The sequence below is a fragment of the Myxocyprinus asiaticus genome, chromosome 32 (assembly GCF_019703515.2).
Source record: "Myxocyprinus asiaticus isolate MX2 ecotype Aquarium Trade chromosome 32, UBuf_Myxa_2, whole genome shotgun sequence".
Taxonomy (NCBI): Eukaryota; Metazoa; Chordata; class Actinopteri; order Cypriniformes; family Catostomidae; genus Myxocyprinus; species Myxocyprinus asiaticus.
Genome location: NC_059375.1, coordinates 19,352,866 through 19,368,620, shown reverse-complemented (window position 1 = coordinate 19,368,620; position 15,755 = coordinate 19,352,866). Strand labels below are relative to the sequence as shown.

Genomic DNA, 15,755 nt, shown 5'->3' with positions numbered 1-15,755 from the left:
TGCATTTCACATGGCAAAGACCCAGTGAACTGCCCCATATCTGAAATTCGTACATTTTGCTTAAGAGCGATCGGACGCAAGGCAAAAGTGTGCTTTTGCCCAGTTGACATTAGACCAGATTTTCCATATGCAAAGCAGTAAGTCTCTGTGTTCGCTCAGTAGTGCCTCTGATTGGCTAGTAATAACCAGTTGCTGAAGTAATTCAAACCACGTACACCGTTCATTTTCGATGGGGTGAGCGCCGCATCTGTACATTTCGTGAATGTGCAGAGAGCCAGAGACAGACTGAAATGAAGGACTTTAAATTTATACACAGTTCCCTCGAATGCAAATCTAAAAAGCTGCCTGTAAAGCGGTGCAATTGGTACATTAAGTACGCGTCCTTCAGATCTGTTGACACAAATCAGTCCCGAGGACGGGTGTGTGATAAGATCTGTTTCTGAGTTAACATTTTGAATGGGCGCATCACGAGCGCGCAATTCAAGCGTATCAGAACTAGAATGGGCTGAAGCCCGCCTTCCTTCTCCAGAATGAGGAATTAACGGCTGTAAATCCCGCCGTGTATCGCAGTCTGTGTGTGCAACACCGGCTTATCCTGTGGTCGGACCACAGATTGTGCTCGATCGTTGTAAACACCAGCTCTGACACGCCCGTGAGGACATGCCATGCATTCATGCAGCGTGACAGCAGGCTTATTAATTCATATGAAACAACCTCCATCGCGTTCTTTGCGAAAAGATTGTGTATTTCGGCTCATAACACAGGCACATCTTCAGACGGAACCGTGGAAGACAGAACATCGTTGAAACGGGTCGGCCGATGTTCAAATTGGATCGTATAACCATGTTCGATTGTTTTTAGCACCCAGTCGGAATGCCAGTAAGAGCTCGCCGCGTCTACATAACTGGACAGAGGGCAATTTGGTATATTCATAACATGATATAATGCACCGCTCACCATTGGGAAATGGTTGCGCATAATGTGTGGGCTTTGAAATGGGAAAGCTCTTTATTGAAAAAGTGTGAGCGTCTTGCGCGAACGCTGTACTCTTTTTGCAATCTTTGTATGTTCATACATGATATAATGCACCGCTCACCATTGGGAAGCAGTTGTGCATAATGTGTGGGCTTTGAAGTGGGAAAGCCCTTAATGAAAAAGTGCGAGCATCTCGTGTGAGCACTGTACTCTTTTTGCAATCTTTGTATGTTCATACATGATATAATGCGCCGCTCACCATTGGGAAGCGGTTGTGCATAATGTGCAAACTTTATTGCGTGTGATTAATGTGAGACACAGAAAACAACATATTGAACAACAATATTGTTTTCCCGACAAACAGCAGTAGGGAAGAGGGGAACATTACTGTGTGTCAGGAGCACTTCTGCTGTGCTGTGGCTTTACCAGCGGCTCGGCGGCAACATTTGGCGGCGTTGAGGCAGCTGGTGTGAGGTTTTTAGCTGGGTGTTGGCCCGAGACAGAGCGGGAGCTTTTGGCATAAAATGTCTCATAGCCTGTGATTGTTGCTAATTCATGACGTAGCGCTTAGCAAATCTATCCACAGAGCCTCCGAAAAGGCCGACTGGAGACACCGGAGCATCGGATAGAGTGTCTTTTCCTGCATCACGCATTTCCATGAGGGTGAGCCAGATGTGACTATCCAAAAACACCAGGTTGCTCACTGACTTGCCAAGTGCCTGTGCAGTGACTTTCGTGGCTCGCAGCGCTAAGTCCATAGCGGTGTGGAGCTTTTTGAACATCTCTGGATCGTAGCCTTGCTCGCCCATTTGTTTGAGGAGCTTAGCTTGGAAAACTTGGAGCACCGTCATCACGTGGACTGCGTAACCAGTTTGGCCCGCCGCCGAGTATGCTCTTCCAGTGCGGACGTTAGTCGACATGGCTTAGAAAGATGAACAGGGTGCAAGTTCCACGCCCTGCTACTCGCCGGGCAGAGATGTGCCGCTACCACCTCTTTCGGGGGGGGGGGGGGGTAGTTGGGCATAACTTTTGTCTTCCCCATGGTCCACTTTATTGAGAAGTGTGGAATTGCTGTGCAAGCGAGCTGAATAGGGCGCGTGGCAGGATTTTTTTTCAGTTCGTTATAAACTTCCGGGAAGAGCGGGGCAGATCTGCTGAATGCAGTTGCTTGACGGCGTCCGAACTGCACAAACCATTCATCAAGGTGAGATTTTTCAGGTTTCTCTGGAGATTACTTGATTACCCTTGAAAGGATGCGAAGCATCTCCTTTTCAGTGGCACATGCATGCTCCTTGCCCTCGCTGGGGGAAGGGGCAGCAGCGTCATCAATTGACCACTCGCCAAATGCAGCGAGAGACATAACATCATCCCTAGTGTCAGAACCGTCGAATGTGACGAGGCCGTACGCTCCTGCAGAGGGCCGAAGCTCGTCACGCACATACTGTATCGGCATAAACGCAATACATGGAGATTGAGAGTCTCCGGGGCGTGTGCCGGCATGAGGTCCACCTCAAATTCATCCTGATTGACCTCGCGGCCCCGCCATGCCTCCTCGTGTGATCCCTCAGGTGTCATAGAAGAGGCGGTTGGGAGGGCGCGTGAGGCTGAACCATCCCTCAGAACAAGGGCGATTCGTGAGCGAAGCGTCTTGAGACTCATGCCCTCACAGTGAGGGCAGTCTGTCTCTATGAGAGCTGTATCTGCGTGGGTGCAGCCCAGACAGTGAATGCAGCTCTCATGCTGATCTGACGGCAGGATGTGTCCCTCAAATAAGAAAACACTTAAGTCCTTTTTTACTATATATCTCTACTGTCACTTTCACATTCTTTTGTTTTTGGCGATTCACATTTTTTGTGCATTTGTGGGCAGGAAGGATAATTAACATTTTAAAAGGGCTTAAATATTTATCTGTTTCTCACCCACATTTAACATATCGCTTCTGAAGATATGGATTAAACCACTGGAGTCATATGGATTACTTTTATGCTGCCTTTTTGCGATTTTTGGACATTCAAAGTTCTGGTCACCATTCACTTGCATTGTATGGAGCTGAGATATTCTTCTAAAAATCTTCATTTGTGTTCAGCAGAAGAAAGAAAGTTATACACATCTGGATGGCATGAGGGTGAGTAAATGATGAGAGAATTTTCATTTTTGGGTGAACTATCCCTTTAAGTAATCTTTAAATAAAGTATACATTATAAATTCAGAATAAATGTGATAGTTTAACTTAATGAGGAGTATAAACTTTAAAAATCTTATGTTTTAAAGAATATAATTGGTAATTGTATTTGCTTTGCCATTAATTGAACTAATTTTATAATTGGGAAAGTTAAGCATATTTAAGTATAACCATCATTTAAACCATATATTTATTTTAAAAAATCCTATTATTGCTAGAGTGTAAAACTGAGCGTTGTAATTTGTTGCTGAAGTGAATAACATTTAATACAGTTTATTATTGCAGAGCTTTATTCCTTTCTGGAGTTATCATATAATATCCATACAAACTGCCTATAAGCTCACAGCAGTGTAATGACACATGCAGTTGTGTTTCCCCATAGCATTTTAACACAAAAGGGAGAATGAGCTCTGTTCTTCAATTGTAGAACACACTCCTCACCTCCCCAAGGATTCTCCCCAATCTTTCATATTGGCAGCACATTCAAGCTTTTTACTCATTGACAATGATACTTTATCATGACATAATAATATCAAAACATTAAAATAGATGTGGGCAGTGCAAAGACGAAACAATGGAGGCAAGTAAAGGGTACGTTCACAGTTTACAGGCTATGAAGCAATAGCAGAATCAGGGGACCAGGAGGGGGGTTGGAGGTGCCGTTTAGAAGCACTTGCGATGCACGATGGACGGCCCAGCCTCGTCGTACTCCTGCTTGCTTATCCACATCTGCTGGAAGGTGGAGAGGGAGGCCAGGATTGAGCCGCCGATCCACACGGAGTACTTGCGCTCAGGTGGGGCGATGATCTGAATATGTGCAAGAACATGATGGAAGAGAAACTATGATTAATATTAATTCAAATGGATAAACCCTAACAGAGCTTTTCAGGTTGTTCAAGTTTCTAAAATCCAGAAGAGGATCAGCACTTTTGAGCCATGGGTTACCTCGGGAATTTCTATTAGGTTTATACTTTAATTACATGTAATTTACGTGTATGACTAATGATGTGTATTGTTTGGGACAACCCTTCCAACTTTTTAGCAACTTAGATTTTTTAAGCACATAACAATTTCAAAATTCACGTTTGATATATGTCGTTGTGTAATTAATGTTGTAGAACATAATATGAAAGTTAATCAAAGACCTTACATTACTCATAAATTGTAAACTGCTATGCTAAAAAACCATTAAATATTCCTGAAGGAACCTATGGCAAATTAGCTTTCCTGGTTGACCTACAAATTAACATCACCTTGCTCAAAAGACAAGCTTACAGCATGCATTTCCATGCTGGTCTATGCTGGTGACCAGTGGTGCTGGTCTGTTTTACAGAGCATTACTGAACAGCTCTACAAAGCAGAACTATGCTAATTATGTAACCCTGATCAATTCAGATCAATCTGCACTGACCTTAATCTTCATTGTGCTGGGAGCCAAAGCAGTGATCTCCTTCTGCATCCTGTCTGCAATACCAGGGTACATTGTGGTACCACCAGAAAGCACATTGTTGGCATACAGGTCCTTACGGATGTCTATGTCGCATTTCATGATGCTGTTGTAAGTGGTTTCATGGATACCAGCAGATTCCATTCCTAAGGTAGAGTGCAAATCAAAGTTAAAGGGATAGTTCACCCAAAAATGAAAATTCTCTCATCATCTACTCACCCTCATGCCAGCCCAGATGTGTATGACTTTCTTTCTTCTGCTGAACACAAATGAAGATTTTTAGAAGTATATATCAGCTCTGTAGGTCCATACCAGGCAAGTGAATGGTAACCAGACCTTTGTAGCTCCACAAACCACATAAAGGCCACATAAAAGTAATCCATTCGACTCCAGTGGTTAAATCTATATGTTCAGAAGCTATATGATAAGTGTGGGTGAGAATCAGATCAATATTTATACCTTGCATTGTATGGACCGACAGAACTGAGATATTCTTTAAAAATCTCTGTGTTCTGCAGAAGAAAGTAAGTCATAAACCTCTGGAATGGCATGAGGGTGAGTAAATGATGAGATAATTTTTATTTTTGGGTGAATTATCCCTTTAAGTAAAGGTAGAGTTCAAATCAAATAAAGGTAGAGAGCAAATCAAAGTAAAGTTAGACTGCAAATCAAAGTAAAGGTAGAGCTCAAATCAAATATGATATTTGATCGCAATTTGATAGTGTATATCACACCACTCTGTATATAATGAAAAGAACACGGGAGAATGAGAAATATGGATGGAAGAGATACAAAGAAAAAAGAGATCACCGATGAAGGAGGGCTGGAAGAGAGTCTCAGGGCAGCGGAACCTCTCATTGCCAATGGTGATGACCTGTCCATCAGGAAGCTCATAGCTCTTCTCCAGGGAGGAGGAAGAGGCAGCGGTGGCCATCTCATTCTCAAAGTCCAGCGCAACGTAGCACAACTTCTCCTTGATATCACGGACAATTTCTCTCTCAGCTGTAGAAGGCAGATAAGACTGATTCCTTGAGCAAAACAATTAACAAATGGTGTGCAAAATAAGCATTTCTAGTGGTAATGTAAACATCTTTAACCTCGTGCAACCCTGCGTACACGTGTGGATGTATTTTGGCTTTGTATTACGCAATGCATAATTTAAATTCATTTAAACTCACTGATCTCAGTTCAGGAGTCACTGGGCTGTCAGTAAAGCGTTAAACTTTCGATGTACAAAGTCATGTGACAAAACAATATGGCATCGATCACAGCAGAGTTTGTCATTGGGAGAAACGGCAACAAAACTACATCTGGTAAGAAACCTAATTAAGTTTTTACATTGAAACCTATTTGAGTCAAAAGATTAGAGTCTCTAGTTTCATACGATATGCCATTTTTAAAAATTGAGCGATATATCGCGAAACGCCACGCTGCTAATCACAATGTACACTAATGTGTACCTTAGCGCATTTTTCCTTAGAAATCCTGGAATCAGTGGATGCATCCAAAAGCTGAAAAATTTTGCTTTCAGAGGCTTTATAAGAATTAGGATGAAAATAAGGTGCATTTCAAACCGTTCTGAGACCAGTTCAGACAGACAACACACTGGAGGTTAAGTGATTCACTACATATAGAGCAAGGGAGCATCCTATAGCTTTCTATGCAGCTAAGTCCATTCACTCCTAAAATCCAACCGAAAGTTCAGTTTTAGGCTGCAGATGATGTTTGAACTACTCAACATGTTTGGCAGACATGGGACAATGGTAATCAGTACATAGATTCAGAATTTATGATACATTAATTTATTTGAACATGGTTGGTAGTGGTTGGATGATGTTGGCCATTACTTGAATTAAGAATTAATTATGTTAATGTCTGTAATGTCTCAAAAACATGAATAACCAACACTCCTGGAAACATAATAAACAATTTGATTTTAAAAAATCTGACTTTCTATAGCTTGGTATTATTTAAAATTTCACAAATTAGTCCCAAAGACAGACTTTTAGGAAAACTTTTTTCTCTAGAAATGTTTTTTTTATTTTTTATTTATTTTTATTTTTTTTTGCATGTTTATTAGGTGCTACTTGTTACAAATCAAAAAGGGGAATGGAAAATGCACACAGCAGTCATGCTCGGGTCTCAGAAGTATATATATATATATATATATTTAGTTGTGCTCAAAATTTTGCATACCCTTGGAGAATTGGAAATATATTTACCATTTTTAAAGAAAACATGAGTGAGCAGGCAAAACACATTTCTTGTATTTCTTATGGGATTCATATTCAACTGTAGGTTATAACAGAATGGCACAATCATAAAACAAAACATGGCAACAAAGAAAAAATGAAATGATCCCTGTTCAAAAGTCTGCATACCCTTAGTTCTTAATACCGTGTTTTGCCCCCTTTAGCATCAATGACAGCGTGCAGTCTTTTGTAATAGTTGTCTATGAGGCCCCAAATTCTTGCAGGTGGTATAGCTGCCCATTCGTCTTGGCAAAATGCCTCCAGGTCATACAAAGTCTTTGGTCGTCTTGCATAAACCGCATGTTTGAGATCTCCCCAGAGTGGCTCGATGATATTAAGGTCAGGAGACTGTGATGGCCACTCCAGAACCTTCACCTTTTTCTGCTGTAACCACTGGAGGGTCAACTTGGCCTTGTGCTTAGGGTCACTGTCATGCTGGAAAGTCCAAGAGCGTCCCATGCGCAGCTTTTGTGCAGAAGAATGCAAATTGTCTGCCAGTATTTTCTGATAACATGCTGCATTCATCTTGCCATCAATTTTCACAAGATTCCTCATGCCTTTAGAGCTCACACACCCCCAAAACATCAGTGAGCCACCACCATGCTTCACAGTGGGGATGGTATTCTTTTCACTGTAGGCCTTGTTGACCCCTCTCCAAACACAGTGCTTATGGTTGTGACCATAAAGCTCTATTTTGGTCTCGTCACTTCAAATTACAGTGTGCCAGAAGCTGTGAGGCGTGTCAAGGTGTTGTCGTTTGTGGCATTGGCACAGTAAAGGCTTCTTTCTGGCAACTCGACCATGCAGCTCATTTTTGTTATATGTCGTCTTTTTCCAGAGCAGCCTGTATTTCTCCTGAGGTTACCTGTGGGTTTTTCTTTGTATCCCGAACAATTCTTCTGGCAGTTGTGGCCGAAATCTTTCTTGGTCTACCTGATCTTGGCTTGGTATCAAGAGATCCCCAAATTTTCCACTTCTTAATAAGTGATTGAACAGTACTGACTGGCATTTTCAAGGCTTTGGATATCTTTTTATATCCTTTTCCATCTTTATAAAGTTCCATTACCTTGTTACGCAGATCTTTTGACAGTTCTTTTCTGAACCCCATGGCTCAGTATCTAGCCTGCTCAGTGCATCTACGTGAGAGCTAACAAACTCATTGACTATTTATACACAGACACTAATTGCAATATAAAAAGCCACAGGTGTGGGAAATTAACCTTTAATTGCCATTTAAACCTGTGTGTGGCACCTTGTGTGTCTGTAACAAGGCCAAACATTCAATAGTATGTAAACTTTTGATCAGGGCCATTTGGGTGATTTCTGTTATCATTATGATTTAAAAAGGAGCCAAACAACTATGTGATAATAAATGGCTTCATATGATCACTATCCTTAAATAAAAGACATTTTTTTTGCATGATCAGTCATATTTTCAAAATCAATGCCAAAATTTCACAATTTCTGCCAGGGTATGCAAACTTTTGAGCACAACTGTATATATATATATATATATATATATATATATATATATATATATATATATATATATATATATATATATATATTATTATTATTATTATTATTATTTTCTTATTTTTGTTTTTGTACAAAAATTCAAAGATAGTACTTAGTCGTTCAACTGACAATGAAACAAAGTAGCCATGAAAATGCAGTTTTCATTTCTTGTTCTGAAAAGAAAACTGATATGATCCCTGGAAGAGAAAAACTGTACATATTAAATGTCTAACCCTAAATGCACCATATCTACAGTAAGTTAATTTGATCAAATTTAGGAATACAAAATCACAAAAGCCAAATTTTGATTTCATGGGGTCTGTATACATGCTACACTTCCATAATTATGTTTCTTTCCTGGTATTGCTGGTAGAGTTGTATGCAACATCAACTTGCTGATACATTTCTGCACTCACCAGTGGTGACGAATGAGTAGCCTCGTTCAGTTAGGATCTTCATGAGGTAGTCAGTGAGATCACGGCCGGCCAAGTCCAAACGCATAATGGCATGGGGAAGAGCATAGCCCTCATAAATGGGCACATTATGGGTGACACCATCACCAGAGTCAAGGACAATGCCTGTCCAACAACAAGAAGATGCTTGGTCAGGGATGGCCATCATTACTGGACTTAAGTGAGCACTGTGTGATTGACAGGTGAACTGACCTGTTGTACGGCCTGAAGCATAGAGAGACAGCACCGCTTGGATAGCTACGTACATGGCTGGAACATTGAAGGTCTCAAACATGATCTGTAATTTGAGAATTGTAATGAACACAACAGACAATTAACCAGTACTTTTCGGTTAATATGTGGTTATGGAAAATAATATACATTCCTCCTGTTGTATAAACTATGGATCTTTCATACAAACCAGCAAAATGGCAAGGTTTCTCATTCACACTTGAATTAATTTCAGTATAACCTGGGTCATCTTCTCCCTGTTGGCTTTGGGATTGAGGGGGGCCTCGGTCAGCAGAGTGGGGTGCTCTTCTGGAGCCACACGCAGTTCATTGTAGAAAGAATGATGCCAGATCTGATCAACATAAACAGTAGACATTAAAAACAGAAGATATATCAAATGCTCCATTAGAATAATTGATGAGTAAATGAATCACTTTGTGCTCTGTGGTGGTCAGTGAAAGCTGATCCTCATAACTACAGTTTAACAAACAGATTACAATCATAATGGAGGTGCTGTGTGGGCGAGGAGATGAGAGAATAACACCATCTGTTGCGTAAGTGATGAAACTGTGTGGCGTGAAATTCATAACATGAGTCATCTGCAGGATAAATCAGATTTATCTGGAAAAGTGCTTTTGATGGATGTAGGTGTAGATACTGCTTTTGGTGATATTGTAAATGTTTCTGACTAAACCTCCCTGAAGGCTTAAAGGAGGCACGTTGCAATTAAGTAATTTGCATGTCTGTTTCAGAATCAGAATGAGCTTTATTGCCAAGTATGCTTACACATACAAGGAATTGTTCTTGGTGACAGGAGCTTCCAGTGCACAAACAATACAGCAACAAGACAGAGATAATAATAATAATAATAATAATGAAAATAAAAAGCCAATAGAAAATATAAGTATATATATAGAAATACACAATAAGACAAAAAATATCTATATACATATGTACAAATACAAATCTGTTATATACAGTGCAAGGGAATGTAATGCAGAAGAGGTAGGATATGTTAAATAAATATAATTGACTAAGCTGTGTATTGCATGTAATATATATATTATAGTTCAATAATTACACTATAAATCTCACAATGCGCTCTGGTTTGCCAAGATATCTGCAATCAAAAGTCGGAGATTTCAATATGAACTCAAACATTTCTCAATTGTCTCAATTGTGCCTGTCTCAAATCTAAAGTAAGATATGGTGTTATGTAAAATAGGAGAATTGTGACTTATGGGTTCAATTTTCGTGGACAGTTTATACTCTTCCCTCATTCACTCTCTTCTAATTTTGGTTTGTTATCTATTGACTTGGTTGGTATGATCTGCTTACTTTTTCCATGTCGTCCCAGTTTGTGATGATCCCATGCTCTATTGGGTACTTAAGGGTCAGGATTCCCCTTTTGCTTTGTGCCTCATCACCGACATAACTGTCTTTTTGTCCCATTCCCACCATTACTCCCTAAGGACACAGCAAAACTGATCAATACAGTTGCAGACAGTAGACTTTTCATATTACTCTGCCAGAAAGTAAGCGTGAGTTTCAGTGAACTACATCTTAATCTCTGTTATACTTGGAATAAAAAAACTCTGGGCTGCGGTCCAACTTTCCACTGAACATTTGGAATCAGATCAAGAAAAATGAGAGAGGTATAGCACAGGATATTATGCTGACATTCACTGATTACCCACATACCCTTCCTTGAACTTTCAGACCCATTTTGAACCATTTTAAAAATGGGTCAAAATGACCCACAAGACCAAGGATGATACACACAGTGCTGGGTAGATTACTTCTGAATTATAATCTGGTACTGATTACAAATTACATGACAGCAATTGAAGTCAGTAATGTAATCTATTGGATTACATTATTAAAGTAATATCATCTGATTGCTTTTGGATTTCTTTTGAATTACTTTTGGATTACTTCTGACCTAATTCTTGTTCATTTGATGTCACATGCATTTGAGTTGGATAAGCTTTCACCATTTTGACAACATTGCTTAAATCCTTAAATTCACCAAAATATGAGAATATGTATGTTTTGTTTGTGTATATTGTCTTTTACTGAGTGAAATAAAAAAGAAAAGTAAAATGTTCATTCTTTGGCAATTTTGGCATTACAGACGCCATCTAAGTGTGTTAACAGATACGACCTGTTATATTTGTAAATTAACAACAACAACAAAAATGTACATTTTGTAAGCCAAGTACAAAAGCAGTTCACTAAAATAAAACTAACTTTACCTCTCTAATGTAATCAGAATGCATTTATGTGTAGATTGCAATTAAATCCAGAATTCAAGATTTACCAAACGTATATTATCTGAAAGCTGAGTTAGAATAAAACATTTTAAATATTTAAAAATAAGAAAATGAAAGAGAACAATAAATTGTGAACAACTGTGAAAAATACTGCCTTTGCCTGATTATGTAATAATGTAATCCATAATAAAGTAACTTTAATTTGATTCTGAGTACTTTAAAATGTTATTTAATCTAGTTACAAGCACTTAGTTTAATTATGTAATCCAGATTACATGTAATCTGTTACTACACAGCACTTGATACACACTATAACTAGCCTCAAATACAACCTAAAATAAAGTGTCTCATGCTTTTGGACACTTAAAGAAATAGTTCAGCCAAAAATAAAAACTCATCATTTATCAATCCTCATGTTGTTCCAAATCTGTATGACTTTCTTTCATCCTTATGACACAAAACAAGATGTTAGGCAGAATTACACCCACAGCTCCTTTTGTGTAAGTCATATGGGTTTGGAACAGCATGAGGGTGAGTAAATCATGACAAAATGATAATTTTGGGGTTAACTATACCTTTAAATCTATAAATTTTTATTAGTTCATTGCTGTTGGCTTTGAGTAATTGCAGTGTTTATCGTTTATTGTGTGTTAAGGGACGCCCACCTGGTGTCTGGGACGCCCCACTATAGAGGGGAACACAGCCCTGGGAGCGTCATCCCCGGCGAAGCCTGCCTTACACAGTCCTGATCCATTATCACACACGATGGCAGTGCTTTCTTCGTCGTCACACATTTTCAGCTCGGTTTTCCTTCCTTACACCAACAGGAGACAATCACTGCAAAAAAGTTATTCTAATAAGACACTACTAGATTAACATACTGCCATTTCACTTGAAGATCAGATTTGTCTTGAGTTGAAAACAAACACATTTATAGGGATAGTTCACCCAAAAAGGAAAAATCAGTCATCATGTACTCACTCTCATGTTGTTCCAAACCCCAATGAGTTTCTTTCTTTTGTGGAACAAATTTTGATGTTAGGCAAAATGACAGCATCAGTCACCATTCACTTTCATTGCATGGATAAAAGATGCAATAAAAGCGACCGGTCATTGAGGATTACATTCTGTTAAACATCTCCTTTTATGCTCCATGGAAGATGGAAAGTCATACAAGTTTTGAATGAGGGTGAGTAAATGATGACAGAATTTTCATTTTTGGGTGAACTATCCCTTAGTGTGTGTTATAGCTGTAATTGGCAAAACCTGACAAAAAATATCATCCTCAAGGGACATCCTCAATTGGAATTATATTTTTATTATTATTTCTATTACTATGTTAAAAAAGGGTCGGATTAGGTATTGAATTAGGGTTAGTCTATAGTACCTACAATTACTTTTTTAATTGTTTTATATATATATATATATATATATATATATATATATATATATATATATATATATATATATATATATATAAAAAAATAATAATTATGGAATGTGCTCGTGTAGCTATTAAAAGTGTGTGGGTGTTTGTGCAGGTGTGTAGTGAAAAGGAGGTAAAACGTATGGACCACACCCTATTCCTTTGAGAATACTACAAAGGAACTACCTGGTTCTGTTAGTCCATTCATAAACAAATTGATATGTCAAGTTTCTGTTTTTTTTAATCATTATTTCCTGGTGCTTTCTCCAGTGTTAATTTGACAAACACCAACTCTTACTACTGCTGTAACTCAAACTTTGATGCTAAATGGAAGAACTGATACAGCAAAAGATTCATAACTTGCTAAAATGGAGCATAAAATGTACTTTCTTAAAATGAAAAAGATAGATAGATTCTCTAAAGGTCTGCCTCCAGTACCACTTGGTCCCTAGTGAGTAAACATTGCACCATGGGAAAACTTCCTAATTTGGAAATGATGGTGAGGCATGTCTGTCTTTGGACTTCACAGACACTCCCTCAGTCTGTCCCTGCCTGTCCACAACAGTTTATGAAAAAACAGAGTGGCTGATGAAAAAAAGGGGATGGGTTTCGGGTTTCTGGTCCAGAAGAACCATATTTAGTCATAAATCCCACAAATCAAATAGGCTTCCATAGCCTTCATGTTTTCTAAGCTTCATTTGAAAACACACACAAGCCCTCAGAGAGGCCATGATAACATTCAGCATCATGAAATCACATAATAGAAGAAAAAAAACTAAAAAACATCATGAACAGCTTTGTTCGGCTATCAAACTACAGTCCCAGTACATGCATTGTTGTTACTCTTAAACATCAAATGCTTTTAGTAATATGTTGGACATTTGAATGATAACAAATCTGCTCAAGAGTATATGGAGAACCTTTTCATATCAACAATACTTCAGTACTTTCAGAAGGATGATCCTTTGAAATACATCATGTCATGTGATAAGATTACAGTAATATACAGAAATTAACATTAAACTTCTCACAAAACATAGAGTCTGGGATCTAATCAACCACAGAATCAGAAAAACATCTTAAAAACAGCTTGCACCTGTGCAATAACCATTTGCCAAAATTACACATAAGATAAATTTGTTTACAGCAAAAATCTCTTGAATATAAGAGTATTTTGTCTTGTTCCACTGGAACAATTCATATTTATTGAAATCAAGTTAAAACTTTTCTAACAAACCACAGTCGCCACAAAACATTTTCAAACCAGCTTGCACTTTTGCAGTAACTATTTCTCTAAACAATCTGATCAGTTTAAACAGTCTGTTCTTCACCAATCAAGTTTTAAATTGTAATCTATTGTTTTTGTTTAAATCTAAGCCTCATCTGAGTCTCTCAGCATCATCTAAAGCATGCAAATTACAAAGCTGGGTGGACAAGAGACAGAGAGACGATATGAGAGAGTCAATAGCGTGAGGCCAGCTGGATGATACTTACCCTGACAGTGCTGGGCCGGGGGGGATTTAGCCTTTTGTTGATGGTGTGGAACTGACCGACTTGTGTTGTTCTTATGAAGCTCCCATCCCTGCTCACCGCACCCTCCCATATCCCAAACAAGGAGCCTGGGCTGCACTCACATCAGTAGCCTCACTCTACTAAAGCCTTATAGGGATGACTGGGAGAAAACACTCCAATCCGGGCGGCAGCAGGGCGGCCTCCTGCCTCATCACTCGGGGCATTCCAATGGCCCTTTTCCTTTTTTCTCTTCTGAAATTTTGGGGACCTCACCATGCAGGAATATAAACACAGGGCAGGGCCCAACTCTCCAGTAGCCACACATAATGGCCTGCATTCACTTATACCTAGAATCAGAGTAAAACAATAGATTTGAATTAAATCCAGGAATGGGATTACATTAAATGAATAGTTCACCCAAAAATTTTAATTTTCAAATCATTTAATTAACCTCACGCCATCTCAGATGTGTATGACTTTCTTTCTTCTGCTGAACACAAAGAAAGATTTTTAGAAGAATATTTCAGCTCTGTAGGTTCATACAATGCAAGTGAATGGTGACCAAAATTTTGAAGCTCCAAAATGCAAGTAAAGGCAGCTTAAAGTAATCCATAAGACTCCAGTGGTTAAATCAATGTCTTCTGAAGCGAACCAATTAGTTTGGGGTGAGAACAGACCAAAATGTAACTACTTTTTCACTTTCCTTGCCATTGCAGATGAACTGTTTCTTTAAGGTGCTAGGTAACAAAGTGTAGTGAATTGGTTCCCAACCCTGTTCCTGGGGGCACACAACACTACACATTTTGGATGCCTTGCTTTTCAAACAGCTGACTAAGAGATACCAAGACCTGAAATAGGTATATTAAATAAGGAAGACATCCTAAATGTGTCCAGTTGGGGGGCCTCCAAGAACAGGGTTGGGAAACACTTGTGTAGGGCATATACAGTGCATCCGGAAAGTATTCACAGCGCTTCACTTTTTCCACATTTTATGTTATGTTACAGCCTTATTCCAAAATGGATTAAATTCATTATTTTCCTCAAAATTCTACAAACAATACCCCATAATGACAACGTGAAAGAAGTTTGTTTGAAATCTTTGCAAATTTATTAAAAATAAAAAACGAAAAAAAATAAAATAAAATCACATGTACATAAGTATTCACAGCCATTACACTCAAAATTGAGCTCAGGTGCATCCTGTTTCCACTGATCATCCTTGAGATGTTTCTACAACTTGACTGGAGTCCACCTGTGGTAAATTCAGTTGATTGGACATGATTTGGAAAGGCACACACGTCTATATAAGGTCCCACAGTTAACAGTGCATGTCAGAGCACAAACCAAGCCATGAAGTCCAAGGAATTGTCTGTAGACCTCCGAGACAGGATTGTATCGAGGCACAGATCTGGGGAAGGGTACAGAAAATATTCTGCAGCATTGAAGGTCCCAATGAGCACAGTGGCCTCCATCATCCGTAAATGGAA

At 38.9% G+C, this 15,755-nt stretch overlaps 1 protein-coding gene across 1 annotated transcript; it reads right to left on the bottom strand.

The window, feature by feature from the left end:
- Window positions 1-3,429: 3,429 nt before the first annotated feature.
- On the bottom strand, window positions 3,430-14,413 carry LOC127422947 (actin, aortic smooth muscle-like). The gene is made up of 9 exons (XM_051666848.1): window positions 14,251-14,413; window positions 11,996-12,167; window positions 10,396-10,524; window positions 9,299-9,409; window positions 9,040-9,124; window positions 8,791-8,952; window positions 5,415-5,606; window positions 4,569-4,750; window positions 3,430-3,964 (listed from the first exon to the last, which is right to left on the bottom strand). Exons 2-9 carry the CDS (start codon window positions 12,122-12,124, stop codon window positions 3,821-3,823), a joined length of 1,134 nt encoding a protein of 377 aa, XP_051522808.1. The 5' UTR covers window positions 12,125-12,167; window positions 14,251-14,413; the 3' UTR covers window positions 3,430-3,820.
- Between the last annotated feature and the right edge of the window lie 1,342 nt (window positions 14,414-15,755).

Bases quoted from the DNA above. Each gene is read 5' to 3' on its own strand.
- LOC127422947 (XM_051666848.1), bottom strand. From the start codon at position 12,124: ATGTGTGACGACGAAGAAAGCACTGCCATCGTGTGTGATAATGGATCA. The intron at 8,953-9,039 runs GTCAGTTCACCT...GTTGTTGGACAG, and splicing joins TGCTTCAGGCCGTACAACAG to GCATTGTCCTTGACTCTGGT. The intron at 5,607-8,790 runs GTGAGTGCAGAA...TGCCTTCTACAG, and splicing joins CTACTCATTCGTCACCACTG to CTGAGAGAGAAATTGTCCGT.